This window comes from Danio rerio, chromosome 7, assembly GCF_052040795.2.
Source record: "Danio rerio strain M-AB ecotype USA chromosome 7, GRCz13ab, whole genome shotgun sequence".
Classification (NCBI taxonomy): domain Eukaryota; kingdom Metazoa; phylum Chordata; class Actinopteri; order Cypriniformes; family Danionidae; genus Danio; species Danio rerio.
Window position 1 is genome coordinate 57,206,595 of NC_141027.1, and position 14,427 is coordinate 57,221,021.

General features: G+C 34.0%; 1 protein-coding gene across 50 annotated transcripts in view; it reads left to right on the forward strand.

The window, feature by feature from the left end:
• myo9aa (myosin IXAa) overlaps window positions 1-14,427 on the forward strand; it is a 256,784-nt gene that overhangs the window by 119,314 nt on the left and 123,043 nt on the right. For all 50 annotated transcript variants that reach the window (NM_001423815.1, XM_087258425.1, XM_087258438.1 and 47 more), the window contains 3 exon segments: window positions 1,633-1,727; window positions 1,805-1,867; window positions 4,075-4,174. In NM_001423815.1, the coding sequence (NP_001410744.1) occupies window positions 1,633-1,727; window positions 1,805-1,867; window positions 4,075-4,174 (258 nt within the window).

Consider the following 14,427-nt stretch of genomic DNA (forward strand, 5'->3'; position numbering starts at 1 on the left):
ATCTCCACGTTTCAATTTCTGACGATAAGCAAGAAATATGGCATGTTTTCATGTCCAACATGTCCAAGGTTTTTTGGCTCTAGAAGGCTCCTTTGATAACCATGACATGTTGCTGTGTGTTCTGACTGCACAGGAAGACTGAACGTGACACTTTAACAGCTGATTTTATGTGTCCTCGTCTGACCCGTTTTCCTGGAGCGTCCAGATCTCTTTCATTTTGGACTTGTGGATTTGTGAAGCAGCATAAATTAACGTGTCACAGAAGGAACTGCGCAGTATCCACTTGATGTTTGGCATGTGCCTCTAGCATAGATTGCGAAGAGCTAAATAGACTTTTCCAGCACAGCTTCCAGAGGCCATTTGTATAGTTATCTCCGTGTTTGACATAACCTTTTCTAGACATTCAGGACTTTACTTAACATAGCTGACTAGATGCGTCACGGTGTTTGACTGTTACATTAGCTCATGGCTGTCAGCTGTACGCCAGTGGTGCCGCCCTACCCAGAATTCCATTCTCCTGTGGCGGAACGGCTTGTCCTTGAATCCCCTGAGAGCCGTAAACCCACTCTGAAAAGCACACACTTGCGGGGTAGTGTGTGTTTGTGTGTGTGTGTGTGGCACCATTGGCTGTGAGACTGACCTCTGTTTGGCCGTGGGTAAATGCTGTCCCTCTTGACGGACCTCGCAGCTTGTTCGTTCTACAGAGGAATTTGTTTACTTGTGGTGGAGCTACAAATAACAAGAGCGTTTACGTACAGCTGAATAACTTCCTGCTCTCCAGGCAGACACGTAACAAAAACAAGGCCAGAAAGGGAAGTGCTGGACACTTACAGCTGATTTAGGTTGGCCTCAAGGTTTTTTGTTCTGCTTATGTAGTCAAGGTGTATTGTAGTCAAGGTGTTACACCACACTAGTTTGTAATTAAGTTGTTCATGACAGTTTTCCAACTATCTCATCAATTGAAAATTAATTTCAGGCTTTTGCATAAATGATTGACAAACCTAAAACATTGCATCATAATGCAGGTTGTTTTGGTTTGCTGGCTGGTCAAACGTGCTTCCTTGTTTTTAGTTATAGCATGATTTTTTTTAATGTATAGTTATATTAATATAATTAATATAGATAATATATAGATAATTAATATAATTAAATTAATTAAATATAATTAATATTTAACAAAGTGTTTTTTATGGTAAGAGTGTTTTTATTATTTTAAATATATATATATATATATATATATATATATATATATATATATATATATATATATATATATATATATATATATATTTTTTTTTTTTTTTTTTAATTTTTTTTTTTTCTTTTTGTTTGATTAGTTTGATTGATTAACTGTTTGTTTGATTGATTAACTGTTTGTTTGATTGATTGATTGATTAACTGTTTGATTGATTGATTGATTGATTGATTGATTGATTTACCAGATTCATGCATTTTTGACTTCCTACTACCTTTTTGATGTCCTTGGCTGACCACATACTGGATGTATGTGCATAAAAATGCACTGATTGATGAATTATTTAATTCTCTAAACAATTGATAAATTTGTTGTAAATTTTAGTTAGTCCTTCATACACTTGTCAATACTCTTATGGTGTTTTTTTGCATTTACAGGCTTTTGGCAACGCAAAGACAGCACATAACAATAACTCCAGCCGTTTTGGGAAGTTCATCCAAGTGAACTATCAGGAAAGTGGCACTGTTAGAGGGTAAGTTTGTCCCTGTCTGTAGTGTTGTGAAATGCCTGCAACCCTTTGCTAATTTGTTGCTTTTTTTTTTTTTGCAGAGCATATGTAGAGAAATACCTGCTGGAGAAGTCCAGACTCGTCTATCAGGAACACAATGAAAGGTAGAAGACGTTGTGCTGTTATTAACCAATACTAGGAATGGGTCATTTGACTTTGTTTCACAGATTTCTCTCAGTAATGATTAAATCACACTGAACTGAGCTAAACTGAACTGTACTGAACTTAAACACTAAAAACTGAACTACTCTATTCCAGCTACTATGACCATTTATACGAAGCTGCTTTGACACAATCTACATTGAAAAAGCGCTATACAAATAAAGCTGAATTGAATTGAATTGAATTTCTAAAAAAGTGTCCTATTGAAACACTAAATTCCAATTAGACATTCCATACATCAGCATAGAATGATGTATGGAACATAGTGTTAAAATTTCCCCCTTTTGCACTATTTATATAAAGTTATTTTCTAAATACTAACTGAACTAAACTGTTTGCAATCACACAGAACCAAGACAAAAGAAAAGAATGGTAATGATTTTATTTATGAACTGTCCCATACCTTGCTGATCCTATTCACTTCAGCTGTCAATAAGTAGGAAATAAAGAAATCATCTATTGAATTGAAATATTTTGTGCTTAAATCAACATTATTCTCATCTAAACTAAAGTTTAATTGAATATAGTGTTGATTTGATAGAAGCTCATGAGGAATATGTCCAGTAATTTCTATGCTGTGTTGTTGGAGTTACAGTAGTTGTTCAGTTTACATCTACAGATGCTTTATCTCTTGGCTGTCGTTACTGGTCACACTAGTTTTATGACATAAATTCCTTGTTTACTTGTTTTTATGGAGTTGGGCATAAATCACAGCCGTCATACTTGTCCAAGTTTGTCCAACCGAAACTAGTTTGACATTGTGTGACAAGTGGCATGATAAAGCGATTAGTTTCTTTACAGATATGTCAATCTCAGCTTTTTAGAGTCAGTGCCCTTTATTTTTCTCACATATCAAGTTTATTACAGACATACAGTTGTGTGACTTTTTGAACAATACTTCAATTGTATATAGTATGAAATATTTACTTGGTCACAAACTGAAATGCTTGCTTTGAAAAAAACATTTTTAACAGTGATTGCTGGATTTTGATTGAGAATTACTGTGGAAGTTAAATAAACAAATGCAAAGAGACAATGTAGTTTTCAAAAATTGTTAGTTTTAGTTAGAATGATGTAAGCATGCCTTCCCTCAGAGTGCCAAAGGTTTATAACAAGAATTACCTTTTAATTTTATGCTTTCCTACATTGTGTTTTAAAGCAGGGATTTTCAGGGATTGAATATGATCATCCTTGTTCAAGTAACCCTTATTTGACAAATATGGCACACTGCTACTTTAACTCATATTTATTTTTTTTAAATTAAGATTATATTATATTTATAACAAATGCTTTCTTAAAAACATTTATGAGGTAAAGTGTCAGTGTGGCGATTTTCTTTTGATCATTTGCTTCTTGTATAAAGGCCCATCTTAAGTAGTGGAATATATAAATAATAAAAAAGCAAAGGTAGTTAGTCTGTGTTGCATGTACATTTATTTATTTTTTTTATTATTTATTACTTAATGATATGTATACATCTATTAACTTATTTTAGTCATTCTTTGAGTTTTGGATAATTAATTTATTTTAAACGTATTACATATTTAATCTCTATTAAGTTAAATTTAATGATATTTTAATGGTATATATTAATTTAACTAAATGAATATATATTACATATTTAATTTATTGTAAAAATGGCACATTTTACCTATTTCAATGACATTTTAACTGTACGTTTTTAATTTTGTTGTTTATCTCACTAAATTGTATTTTAATTCATTGTTTTCAATAATTATTTAAAAATCATTACATCTTATTTTCCTTTATGCTCATTTGTTTACTGTAATGATTAAATAATGTTAGATTAGATAATATTGAACTACTAATAAAATTACTTTTCATTTATTTTAAATCTTCTTTTCACTCTTAATTACTTAATTTTTTTCAATTACTTGCTTAACTGTACCTTTTTCCCGCTCCAAACATTCCCATGGTCCCATAGCAATTTTTGCAGTCTGTGTAGGTCCCTGGACCGCATCTTGAAAACCCCTGTTTTAAAGATGGGTTCAGCACTAAAATTTGACTCCAAGCAGAATCAGTACTGCTTGGACTGTAAAGCAACTGGCAAATTTATATCCAAATATCTTCAATCGACTAATGGCAGTATGCTGTTTTAAAAAATATATATATTCTGTTTATGTCGCAGGAATTACCACGTGTTTTACTACCTGCTGGCAGGAACGAGTGAAGAGGAGAGGACAGCGTTCCACCTCAAAAAGCCTGAAGAATACCATTACCTCAATCAGGTACGACTTCATCCTGCTGCATGCACTGTACTCACCCTCAGTGACCCCATTTACTACTGCCATTAACATTCCTCTCAGATGAGCCCATTACAAGTGGTCGACAGAGACACATTGCCACTGACACCTGGTTGTAACATGTGTCTCCTGTGACCACTTGTTATCAGATTTCTTTGAGAGAAGGGTCTCTGAATTTATCACCACTTACTATGGCAATGCATGTTGATGTGTGGCTTATGGAAGGACATCCTTAAAGTCTTGTACATGTTTAGTGGTGGCCAATTCCAAATTTTTTAATTGTTTAATTGTTTTTAAACCCATTTTTAAATCCAGATTTGATGGAAAAATGGTAGAAGTCATTAATGCATCAAGACACTTAAGTGTTTACATGGCAAACAATGCACAGTAAACAAAGCCCATGTGCTGCCCTCGACATTGGGAAAGGAGGTTTGAGTGATTCCCTGTTTACACTTGGAGTTATCCACATTCAATAAATATATATATATATATATATATATATATATATATATATATATATATATATATATATATATATATATATATATATATATATATATATATATTTTTTTTTTTTTTTTTTTTTTTTTTTTGGAGCAAATTCATGCTGCTCTGTGCTATACAAGTAAAATGGATTAGTATCTAGCCAAAATGTCTATGAAGACAAATTTTTTTTTCTGTTGTAATTATTTAGTTTTTTTGGTTAAAGTTTTTTTCTCCTGGTTATTTCATTTAGTGTGTTTAAACAATGAGTTTGGGCTACATTTACAAGACAGAGAACTTTTTATATAGTTTCCTGTTTACACAACAACGTTTTCAAAAAGATCTGCATTTAGACATTCATGATAATGACTTAAAATGCTGTACTACATATACAGTACCAGGGAAGTATTTGGCGCTGTCAGCTTGTTAGTAAACAGCAACTGCAGGGAATTGACGATGTATGTATGTATAATTTTCAGTTTGTATATGATGCATCTCAGACACACACTGCAAATTCTGCATACACGCCAACACAAGCCGTAGAGATCATTGTCAATTCCCTGCAGGTAATGTGAAGTAAATCCACACTCTTCTGATTAAGTGTTAGTAAACATTTTGAAACATACAGTGTGGGTATGATGCATCTCAGACACACACTGCAAATTCTGCATACATGCCAGCACAAGCCTTATAGAGATCATTGTCAATTCCCTGCAGGTAATGTGAAGTAAATCAACACTTTTCTGATCAAGTGTTAGTAAAAATTTGAGCATCATGAACATTATCACGTAGTGATTATTCTACTGTCTTTAGTCTACATCTCTCTAACATTGTGTCCTAATTACACTTGACGCTACAAGATTCCACCAACAAACAATTTGGCTGTCTTCACCAATCATAACGCAACACAACAGAAGCAAATACTATCCATTAATTTAAATATCAGCACTGCACTCCCAATGAAATGGTTAGGGTTGTAATCTAATTGATGCATATTAAACCAATTTAGCACTATTAATAGTACATATGATGATAATGAAGATTTTGCACTGACTTTCATTTTCAAACCTTTTCCTTTTTTTTTTTATCAAGTTTAGAGTTAAGTGATCTGTTGCTGCTTTCTATAATAATGACAATATATGTCTCGTTCAAATATTGGTATTGTAAAAAAAAAAAACATACCTTGTACCTGAGGGGATAATTGTCTTTTAGTTTATGCTGTAGTAAATATAATAATGAAATAAAATTAATGTAAAAAAAAAAAAAAAAAGAATAAATAAAAGAAATAAAATAAAATAAAAGAAAGTCGTTTTAACAAGAAAAAGATACAGTTTATCTTATGATGCGTTGCTGCTTCATGTATAGTTGGGACATGGTGTGAACATACTATCTACAAAGAGCTTAGAATGACCAAGAAGCGACACTCTACGGTAACTTTGAAAACAGTCACTAGAGGGCGCGGCAGCCATTTTGGAATGAAAACTCCAATAGAACAACAACATATTAAAAGTCTGTAAAATAAACTATTAAAAGTGCTGATTATTGTGATAATAAGTGTTGTATTGTCATCTTTTAGGTTGTATCTAAGCTTTAATGCGCTTTTTAAATAAAAAAATAAAAAAACAAAGCATCTGCTTGCCATCGCGACAGTAATGAGATCAAATAATAGTAAAATAATACTTCATAGTCTTTGTTTTTATAAACAATTCAATAAAATTTGTCTTTAGTAATTTGTCAAATGGTACAATTTTTTAAATATTTTCCAAAATGGTCATTTATACCCAGACTTCAGCATTGCATATGCTTGCAATGTGATTATTGCGAATGACCACATTGCGGTATCGATGCTGAAATGATATATTATGCAGCTCTAGCCAAAATGCATACAAATACTCCCGTTTTTGGCTGAAAAGTTGTTGTGTAAATGCCCCATTAGAGTTATTTTAGGTTGATCTGTTCCTTTAACCTCCTAGAGCTTATTGGCCACATACGTGGACAGCCCATTTTAGCTCTGAAGTGGCTATTTAAAATACTTTGAGTGTTTTATATTTTATTACAGACATACAGTGTCATCCTGCAACTGTTTTGCAGCTCATGAAATATCCCAAGAACTATTTTTAACTGTCCAAAATGGGGGAAAAAAAATAGTTTTTACTCTCTGATGGTCAAATTATGTTAAATAAAATATATGCATTAAAAACAGTCAGGAAAAAGTGTTTTATGAAAATTCGGACCAAAAGTCCACATATAAGGACATAATTTTTCTCTAAAAGTACATCATATCGAAAGATGATACTTAGGTTTTATTCTAATTAGATTCCAATAAGCCCAAATAGCAAAGATAATTTAAAAATGCATTTAATAAACACATTGGGTCCTAAGAGGTTAAGTCCAGGTGTAAACAGGGTGTAAATGACTTGCTCAGATAAAAGGCTATGGACTTTCACTGTGTCAGGATTTGGGCTTTTATGATATCTTGTTTTCTCAACACAGTAAATATGGCCACATTAATGATATCAGCAGAAATGTTCATAATGATATAAATCATAATAATGTAAGCAGTCAAATTCAACATTTTGACGAACTAATTAGTCCAAATATCAATGTTAGAGGAACTACACAAGTATACAAAAAGTCTGTCTGGAGGATACTTTAATTTTTCTTTTTGTTGTCAAAAAATCTATGTCTATGTCTCAAATCTATGCCAAAAATACAATCAAACATGTTGTGAAAGAAAATAGATTGTCTTGCTTTTGTGTGTCACATCCTCCAGCATGATTGTGTGTGGCAGTAATCGCTACACATTGCATTGTACTCATATTTTCGTGATGGGTGGCAACCAGCGTTAAGGTGCAATCCTGCCACCGACTTGTTGAATGTTAATTGGCACTAAACGAATATCATATGTCCAGTGTTAACATATCTACATAGAATTTTTACAGTTACTGTCAACGTTGCTCATCATGACACCCTAGTCAGGTCTGTGGTGCAAACTGTAAAGGCTATGCTGTTAGAGAAGTCAACGCACACTTGTTGAGAAATTTGGATGCCAGCATTATTTGTGGTGTGTCCCATGTGGAGTCAGTTTTTGTCATGAGTGCGTGTCAGGCAGCTGCTCTCTGAGGCCGTAACAGACCCATTGACGGGATTCACTCTCTCGCTGGGCAAACAGGAAGGAGGGGAGAATGGAGGAAACAGATTCCACAGTTCATTCCTTTCAGCTGGCCCAGTGCTCTCACACACAGAGCCGCTTTAAAACCTAATCCCGCCACAGAAAGCAGCCCCTGTGCTTCTAACATGCCCCTCATTTCCATAACACACACCTGCCTCGTGCTTTTGTTTCTGTGTGAAGTGCTCTTGCATGCAGATGTTCATTCCGTTGTATGTGTGAAAATGTATTTTTGGTCTCACAAAACGTTAAAGGGATACTCCACCCAAAAATGTGAAATTCTCTTACGATTTGCTCACCCTGATGCTGTGCCAGTCCCTGATGCTTTTGAATTTACTTCTGTGGATCACAGAGGTTTTTAGACAGCTCATTTCTGGCTGTGTTACAGTATGTAGGGGAACAGATCTAGAACTGGGGTCCGTTCTTGTTGCATGGATTACTCAATTAGCTGGATTTGGTTATTGATGATTTGACATGATCAAGGATTGTTTCGTTCTTCGAAACTCGTCCAAGAGATTTTGTCAAAGCAACAGTTCGGGTAGCTCAAACCTGCTCAGGAGCAGCAGCTTATTTCATATAAACAATATTAGATCAGGTTTTTTCAAGCAAATGTAATAGTTAAAGTATGTACCGAATGCTAATATTTTCGTACAGTAGCAGTTATAAATACTTTGGTAAATAGTAAATAGTTAAATATATATAAACGTATACTCAACGTATGCTCAAACGTATGTAATCTCCACTTAAACTGTCTAAAAAAAGTTTTTGTACTAAAGAAGTACAAAAACGGTCACATGGTTATACTCCTTAAGGCATTCAAACAGAATTTTTATTAATATGAACCTTTTACAACCACGTACTATTTTAAGGTACCGACCCAGCTCTAGTACAATTTTTGTATGATAATAGACATGCACAATTAAAAAAAATTAAATAAATAAAAAAAAATTAGGGAATAAGAATTTATGCAGTCATGCACATGTTTTGACGGGTAATATTCTGGGGCCCTTATGTATCAACACTGCATATGCACGAAAACTTTGCGTACTCCAGGTTTCACACTCACGTTTGGATTTACTAACAATGAAATGAACGTGACAATGTGCATTGCTCCACAGCAACTTCATGTCTGGCGTACGTGCATTTCTTGTGTGTGTTTGTTTTATTTCCATTGGTGACTCATAGAGGCAATTATGTTAAATTGCAGACTACGAAGTATCTTTGAGTCGTGCAATAGCAGCTGTATGAGACGGGATCATCCGCATTTCAACAATTATATAAGGTTTCCATACCATGCAGTTGACCAGCCAAACATTAAAGCGCAACTTGCAGCGATCGCCGGTTTTCCCAATGTAATCGGAGAGATCGACTGCATGCACATTGCTGTAAAGGCGCCATTTGAAGATGGACTTTGCATACGTGAATCAGAAACATATCCATTTAATAAATGTGCAAATAATATGTGATGCTTAATGCACTTAACATAATGCACACACTTATTAATGATTCCTACTTGTGTTCCTCGTGATGAAGAGTAGGAAAAATCTGATATGTAATGGGGAAAAAAGAAAAATAAGTTAATCAGACGCTGGATTCGAACCAGGTTCAGGAATGATAGTGTCAAAACATGATGCCATGCGCTACATGAGCTTCGCAACTCGTGCTGCTGAAATCTGCTCAACTAACTCTCAATTAGCTCATTCCAACGAGGTGTCTAACAACGAGGTTTCCAACAAAAACCCGCTGCGTTACCGCGTCAGCTAAACTCCCCACACAATTTTTTTTCTTTTGTTATTAATTTCGGTGGACTAACTTGCAAATAACACAGTTTTTCTCCATTCTACCTCCGATAGGCGCACCTCCAATTCACATTCTGTTCAAAGTTTCTCTTTTTGCTTGCTTTTGCCATTGCTTCTTCGTTTGGTTTTGCCAAAGTAGAGTCATTAGCATATTCATACGGGGATGGAAGCTGGGACCTCTTGCATGTTACACTCAGTTTCACGTTAATTCGGATGTACAAAGAGAATATGCGTGTGATTCGGCATACAAATTCATACTTCTAAATTTTTTACTGCGTACGCACATTTAAAGCTTTGTGTGTACGCAATGTTTTAGTATGAATTCAACGCAAGTCTTCGTACATGAGGCCCCTGGTGATTTAATGCTTGGCAATAGTTGCAGACCACTTTACCAATATCAATAGGCTTTTTTGATGCAAAATTATTTTAACATCCAGTTATTACACCGATTAAAAAAATTCGAATAGGGCTAGGCTCCTATAATAAAGATAATCAAAACTAAATAAATTGCTAAATGCTCTTAACATATGAAAATGTAAATCCTGCAGCCCACAACAAATGTGGAAAACTGTTGGATATTATTTTAAACAAACCTTTTACTATGCATTGTATGTCATTTTACGTTCATGAATAATTATATATTAATCACATGATGTCATGTGATTCGCAAACTTGTTTAAAGAACGAAATTAGCCACAGATCAGTTATCAAGATTTCAAGATCTGTTAAATAATCTTAGATCATTTAAGCGAGGTACGGAGAACGGACCCCAGGTTATGAAGCAATCGGATGCATAATAAATAACACAAGTCAAGCATAACATTCGCAAGCTCATTGGAAATATGTGCTTCCACCTAAATTTTTATGAAACTTTAAAAACATACTTATACATTTGACTTGCATTTCTTGGTAAAATCAGTGCTATGGTGCAGTATGACACTAATGATTTTTACAGGGTCATATGGTTGTTGAATAAAGGATTTTCACACATTTCTTTGAACAACACCAAACAAACACCACAAAACATCTGAATTGTGTCTATAGCCCCGTTTACACTCAGGTCTTGATGCCCAATCCCGATTTTTTGGCCTGTCCGTTTACATGTTCTTTTAATTGTGACCCATATCTGATTCATGTGTACATGCCATACAATTTACAACCTTGCTCATGCGTAAGGGCGGGTTCTAGCATCTGCGCCACTCTAGCCATAATGGAAGTGATTGTCCTGCTTTTAGCTCTGTGGAATATGCGAAGTTCGCCCAACTTTAAAATGATTTTGAGGTGGAGGATGAGGGAAAGGGTTGTCATCGCAGCTTGCACCTATGGTTTATATATGGTGTCCTCCACCATATAGAGGAATTTGTGGGTACTAGAGAGATCTCGGATCTGGTGGGAGCAAATTGTGGCGGGCTTTAATGAGGAACATTGGCTCTGAAGTTTTAGGATGAGCACACACACGCTCCTCCTTCTACATTATTTATCCGTGGAGTACGAAAAAAGATGACATACAAAAATGAATGCCTTAATAAATCCGATCTGCTTATTTACATGATAGTCTCATTGTCACATATCTGATTTACAGTATGTCCACATATGAAGGAGGCCTGAAACCGATCTCTGTTTATCCAATGCATGCGTTTTTTTTTTTCGTTTTTTTTCTCGTGTTTACACGGTCATAGGACAGATTCGATTTGTCTCACATATGAGCAAACAATCAGGATTGGGTCACGGTGGCAGTGTAAATTGGGCCTAAGATTTGTATTTAATTAAGTTTTCTCTTATAATTCTCCATATGGGCAAATATTCTGGTGTGGTCGGTTTTTGTATGTCAATTCACTGTCAAAACTATTTGAAGGAACAGGAGTCAAGCATGATCTACAGCATATGTATTTTAGTTTTAAAAAATTAAAATGTTTGGATTTCCTCTTACACACCTACTATTTTATTACTGAATTCAATGATTCATCAACTTTTAACATATAGCTTACCTTCAAACGTTTTTGTGTGGTATTTAATGCATCAGTTTTTAAGGGTAAATGCACTTGAGATAAATGGACTCTATCTCTATCTCATTCCCTATTTACAACAGGAATAGAAACAGATAACAGGAATAGTTAACACAAAAATGTAACTTAATTTAACAATTAATATTTTATTTGTTTTATATAAGATAAAAATTAGAAATTAGTATATTAAAACTCAGATTTAGAAATGTGTTGAAAAAACTTTCTGTCAAAGAGAAATTGGGATAAAAATTAAACAGGTAGCTCATAATTAAGGAGGGCTAATTATTCTAATGAGTTAGCATGAGAAGAATGACTAATAAGGTTGTTACAATTTTTGGTGGAGTATCTTTTTAAATGTTCGGAAATATCAACAAAGCTTTTGATAATTCACGTGTGTGTTTTCATTTGTCAGGTCTGCGTTTCTGTTTCTAACATCAAACTAATTTACTTGAGCTAATCTACAGCAATTAAATCATCAATATTAAAACTTGTAGTCACTGTTTGGACTAATATTGTGATTCATTCCTACTCATTATTTTTGACCAGTATGTGGTGCTCACTAGTGCAGGTCTTGAATTTCCACATACAGAGGAATCTCTGTGTCCAGGCAGTAGTTTTTCTTTTTTATATATCCCTGATTTTTGTGTGTCCATCTGGCTGCACGCACAATCTCCTCTGCACAGTTACAAATTCAAGAGGGCAAAACTGAAAAATATCAAGTTATTTGGTTTCTTAGAACTGCCATAAACCTGAACGCTCCAGTGAGCTGAGAAACTTAATAAGGAAGAAACTTTAGAGGTGTGAATTCTTGTCATTTTTGCAAAGTACCAGTATAGTAGCTCTTTCTTAACTTCCGTCTCTAATGTCTCAAGGCCTCAAAAAATGCGGAGAATTCACATGGAAAAAAAAACAAAACTTCTACAGAAAACGTTTTGACTGTGGTTTCTAGTTTCTGTTTAGCAAGTTGTTTTGATTTGCTAACTGTCCAACTGTTTTTGTTACGCAAGATTAAATAATAAATGCTATTTGATTCTCCGTAACACTTCACAAAAATTTTCTTTTTATGAACATTATTAGTGCATTTGATAAGATAAAATAAAAATTAAATCTGCAAATAAGTAAAGAGCAACTAAAAAAATCAGTAAAAAGCAAGATTAACTTAATATTTAGACCAGGGGTGCCCAAACTCTGTTAAAGAGGGCCGGTGTCTTGCAGATTTTTGCTCATCCTTGCAGGTTAGTTGAGGCTAGTTGGTTTCTAGAAAGCTGTTTCTTAGTATGTGTTCTTCAGTGATCTTGCGCCCTTGTGTTCTCATGGAAGATCATCATCAACTGCCAAAGTTTAGTTCCAAAACTCAAGACTGCAAGAACAGAGGAAGCGTGAAAGTTCCCGGATGTGTTCTTGATATTGAGGATGTGTTGATGGAGACTTGAGTGCAAAGCTCACACAGAAGTCATTGCTGCTGATTATAAAAATAATTTAAAAAAAGGAGATAGGAAACACAGCATTTTATACCTGTTTATTATTAAAGTTCAGAGATAAAACTTATTTATCTCAGGAGTTTCCCTAAATGAGACGGTAGAAGTATATATTTAAATGAAAATCACATTAAGGTTGTTTATTTGCTGAAATTTGTATTGAAATCAGCTTTATTTGTATTGTACAAAGAATATTTGTAAGGTTTTTATGCTGTAATGATTTAATTATTTTCCATTAAAACCGAGTGAAGGTCATGTGACCATCAGGAGGAACGCAGCATCTCATTTCTCAAAGGATGCGTTCCATGTTCTCACGCCCTCCCGAGTTCATTCTTCCGAGGTGACCTGGCAAGACTGCGATCCATGAGAACGCAATTGGGAAAGAGCCTGATTAGCTAGCCCAGGTGTGTCTAATTAGGATTGGAACTTAACTTTGCAGGACACCGGCACTCTAGGACTGAGTTTGTGCACCCGTGATTTTCTATATATGAAAATTAAGACAGTTAGATAGTATTTCTTTATAAAAGTTATTTTCAGTAATTAGACTGATGAATCATAAAGACAAATAAGTTGCACTTGATGTTTGAGTATTAAAGTAACTTTTTAAGTTAGTTGAGTGAAGTTTTCTACAAAACATTATGTAAATGTATTTGTGCAGTATATCGTGAACTAATAATCAGGAAATGTATATCATTATAGCTTTATCATTTAAATTAAAAATGAACATATCAGGTTAGCTACTAGACAGTAATGTACCTTTTAAAGTTGATTAGATTCTTTATAAATATTTACTTAAGGATAATATTACCTTCCTTACGGTTATGAAAACAAAATCTTAAATATCCTAAATCTTCACATAACCTGTTCCAGGACCTGTCTCTCTTCATCTCATTGTGTGCCAGCTTTTGTCATAATCAAGTACATGTACATGTCATTTTGTGTTTTTGTCTTGTCGGAATGGAATACTAGCATACTGCCAACTTCTTAGAGGTCAGAATTTACTAAATGTTTAATCCAGTTTTTATTTACAGTTAAAGTCAGTTATTAGCCCTCTTATAAATCTTTTTTTGTTTGTTTTTAAATATTTCCCAAATGATGTTTAACAGATTCAGGAATTTTTCACAGTATTTCTTTTAATATTTATTTCTTTTGTTTTATTTCGGCTAAAATAAAAGCAGATTTTAAATAAAAAACAAAAAAACAAAAACAAAACAATTTTAAGTTCAAAATTATTAGCCCTTTTAAGCTGTATTTGTTTTCTTTATTATCTAAAGAACAAACCACTGTTATACAATGATTTAAC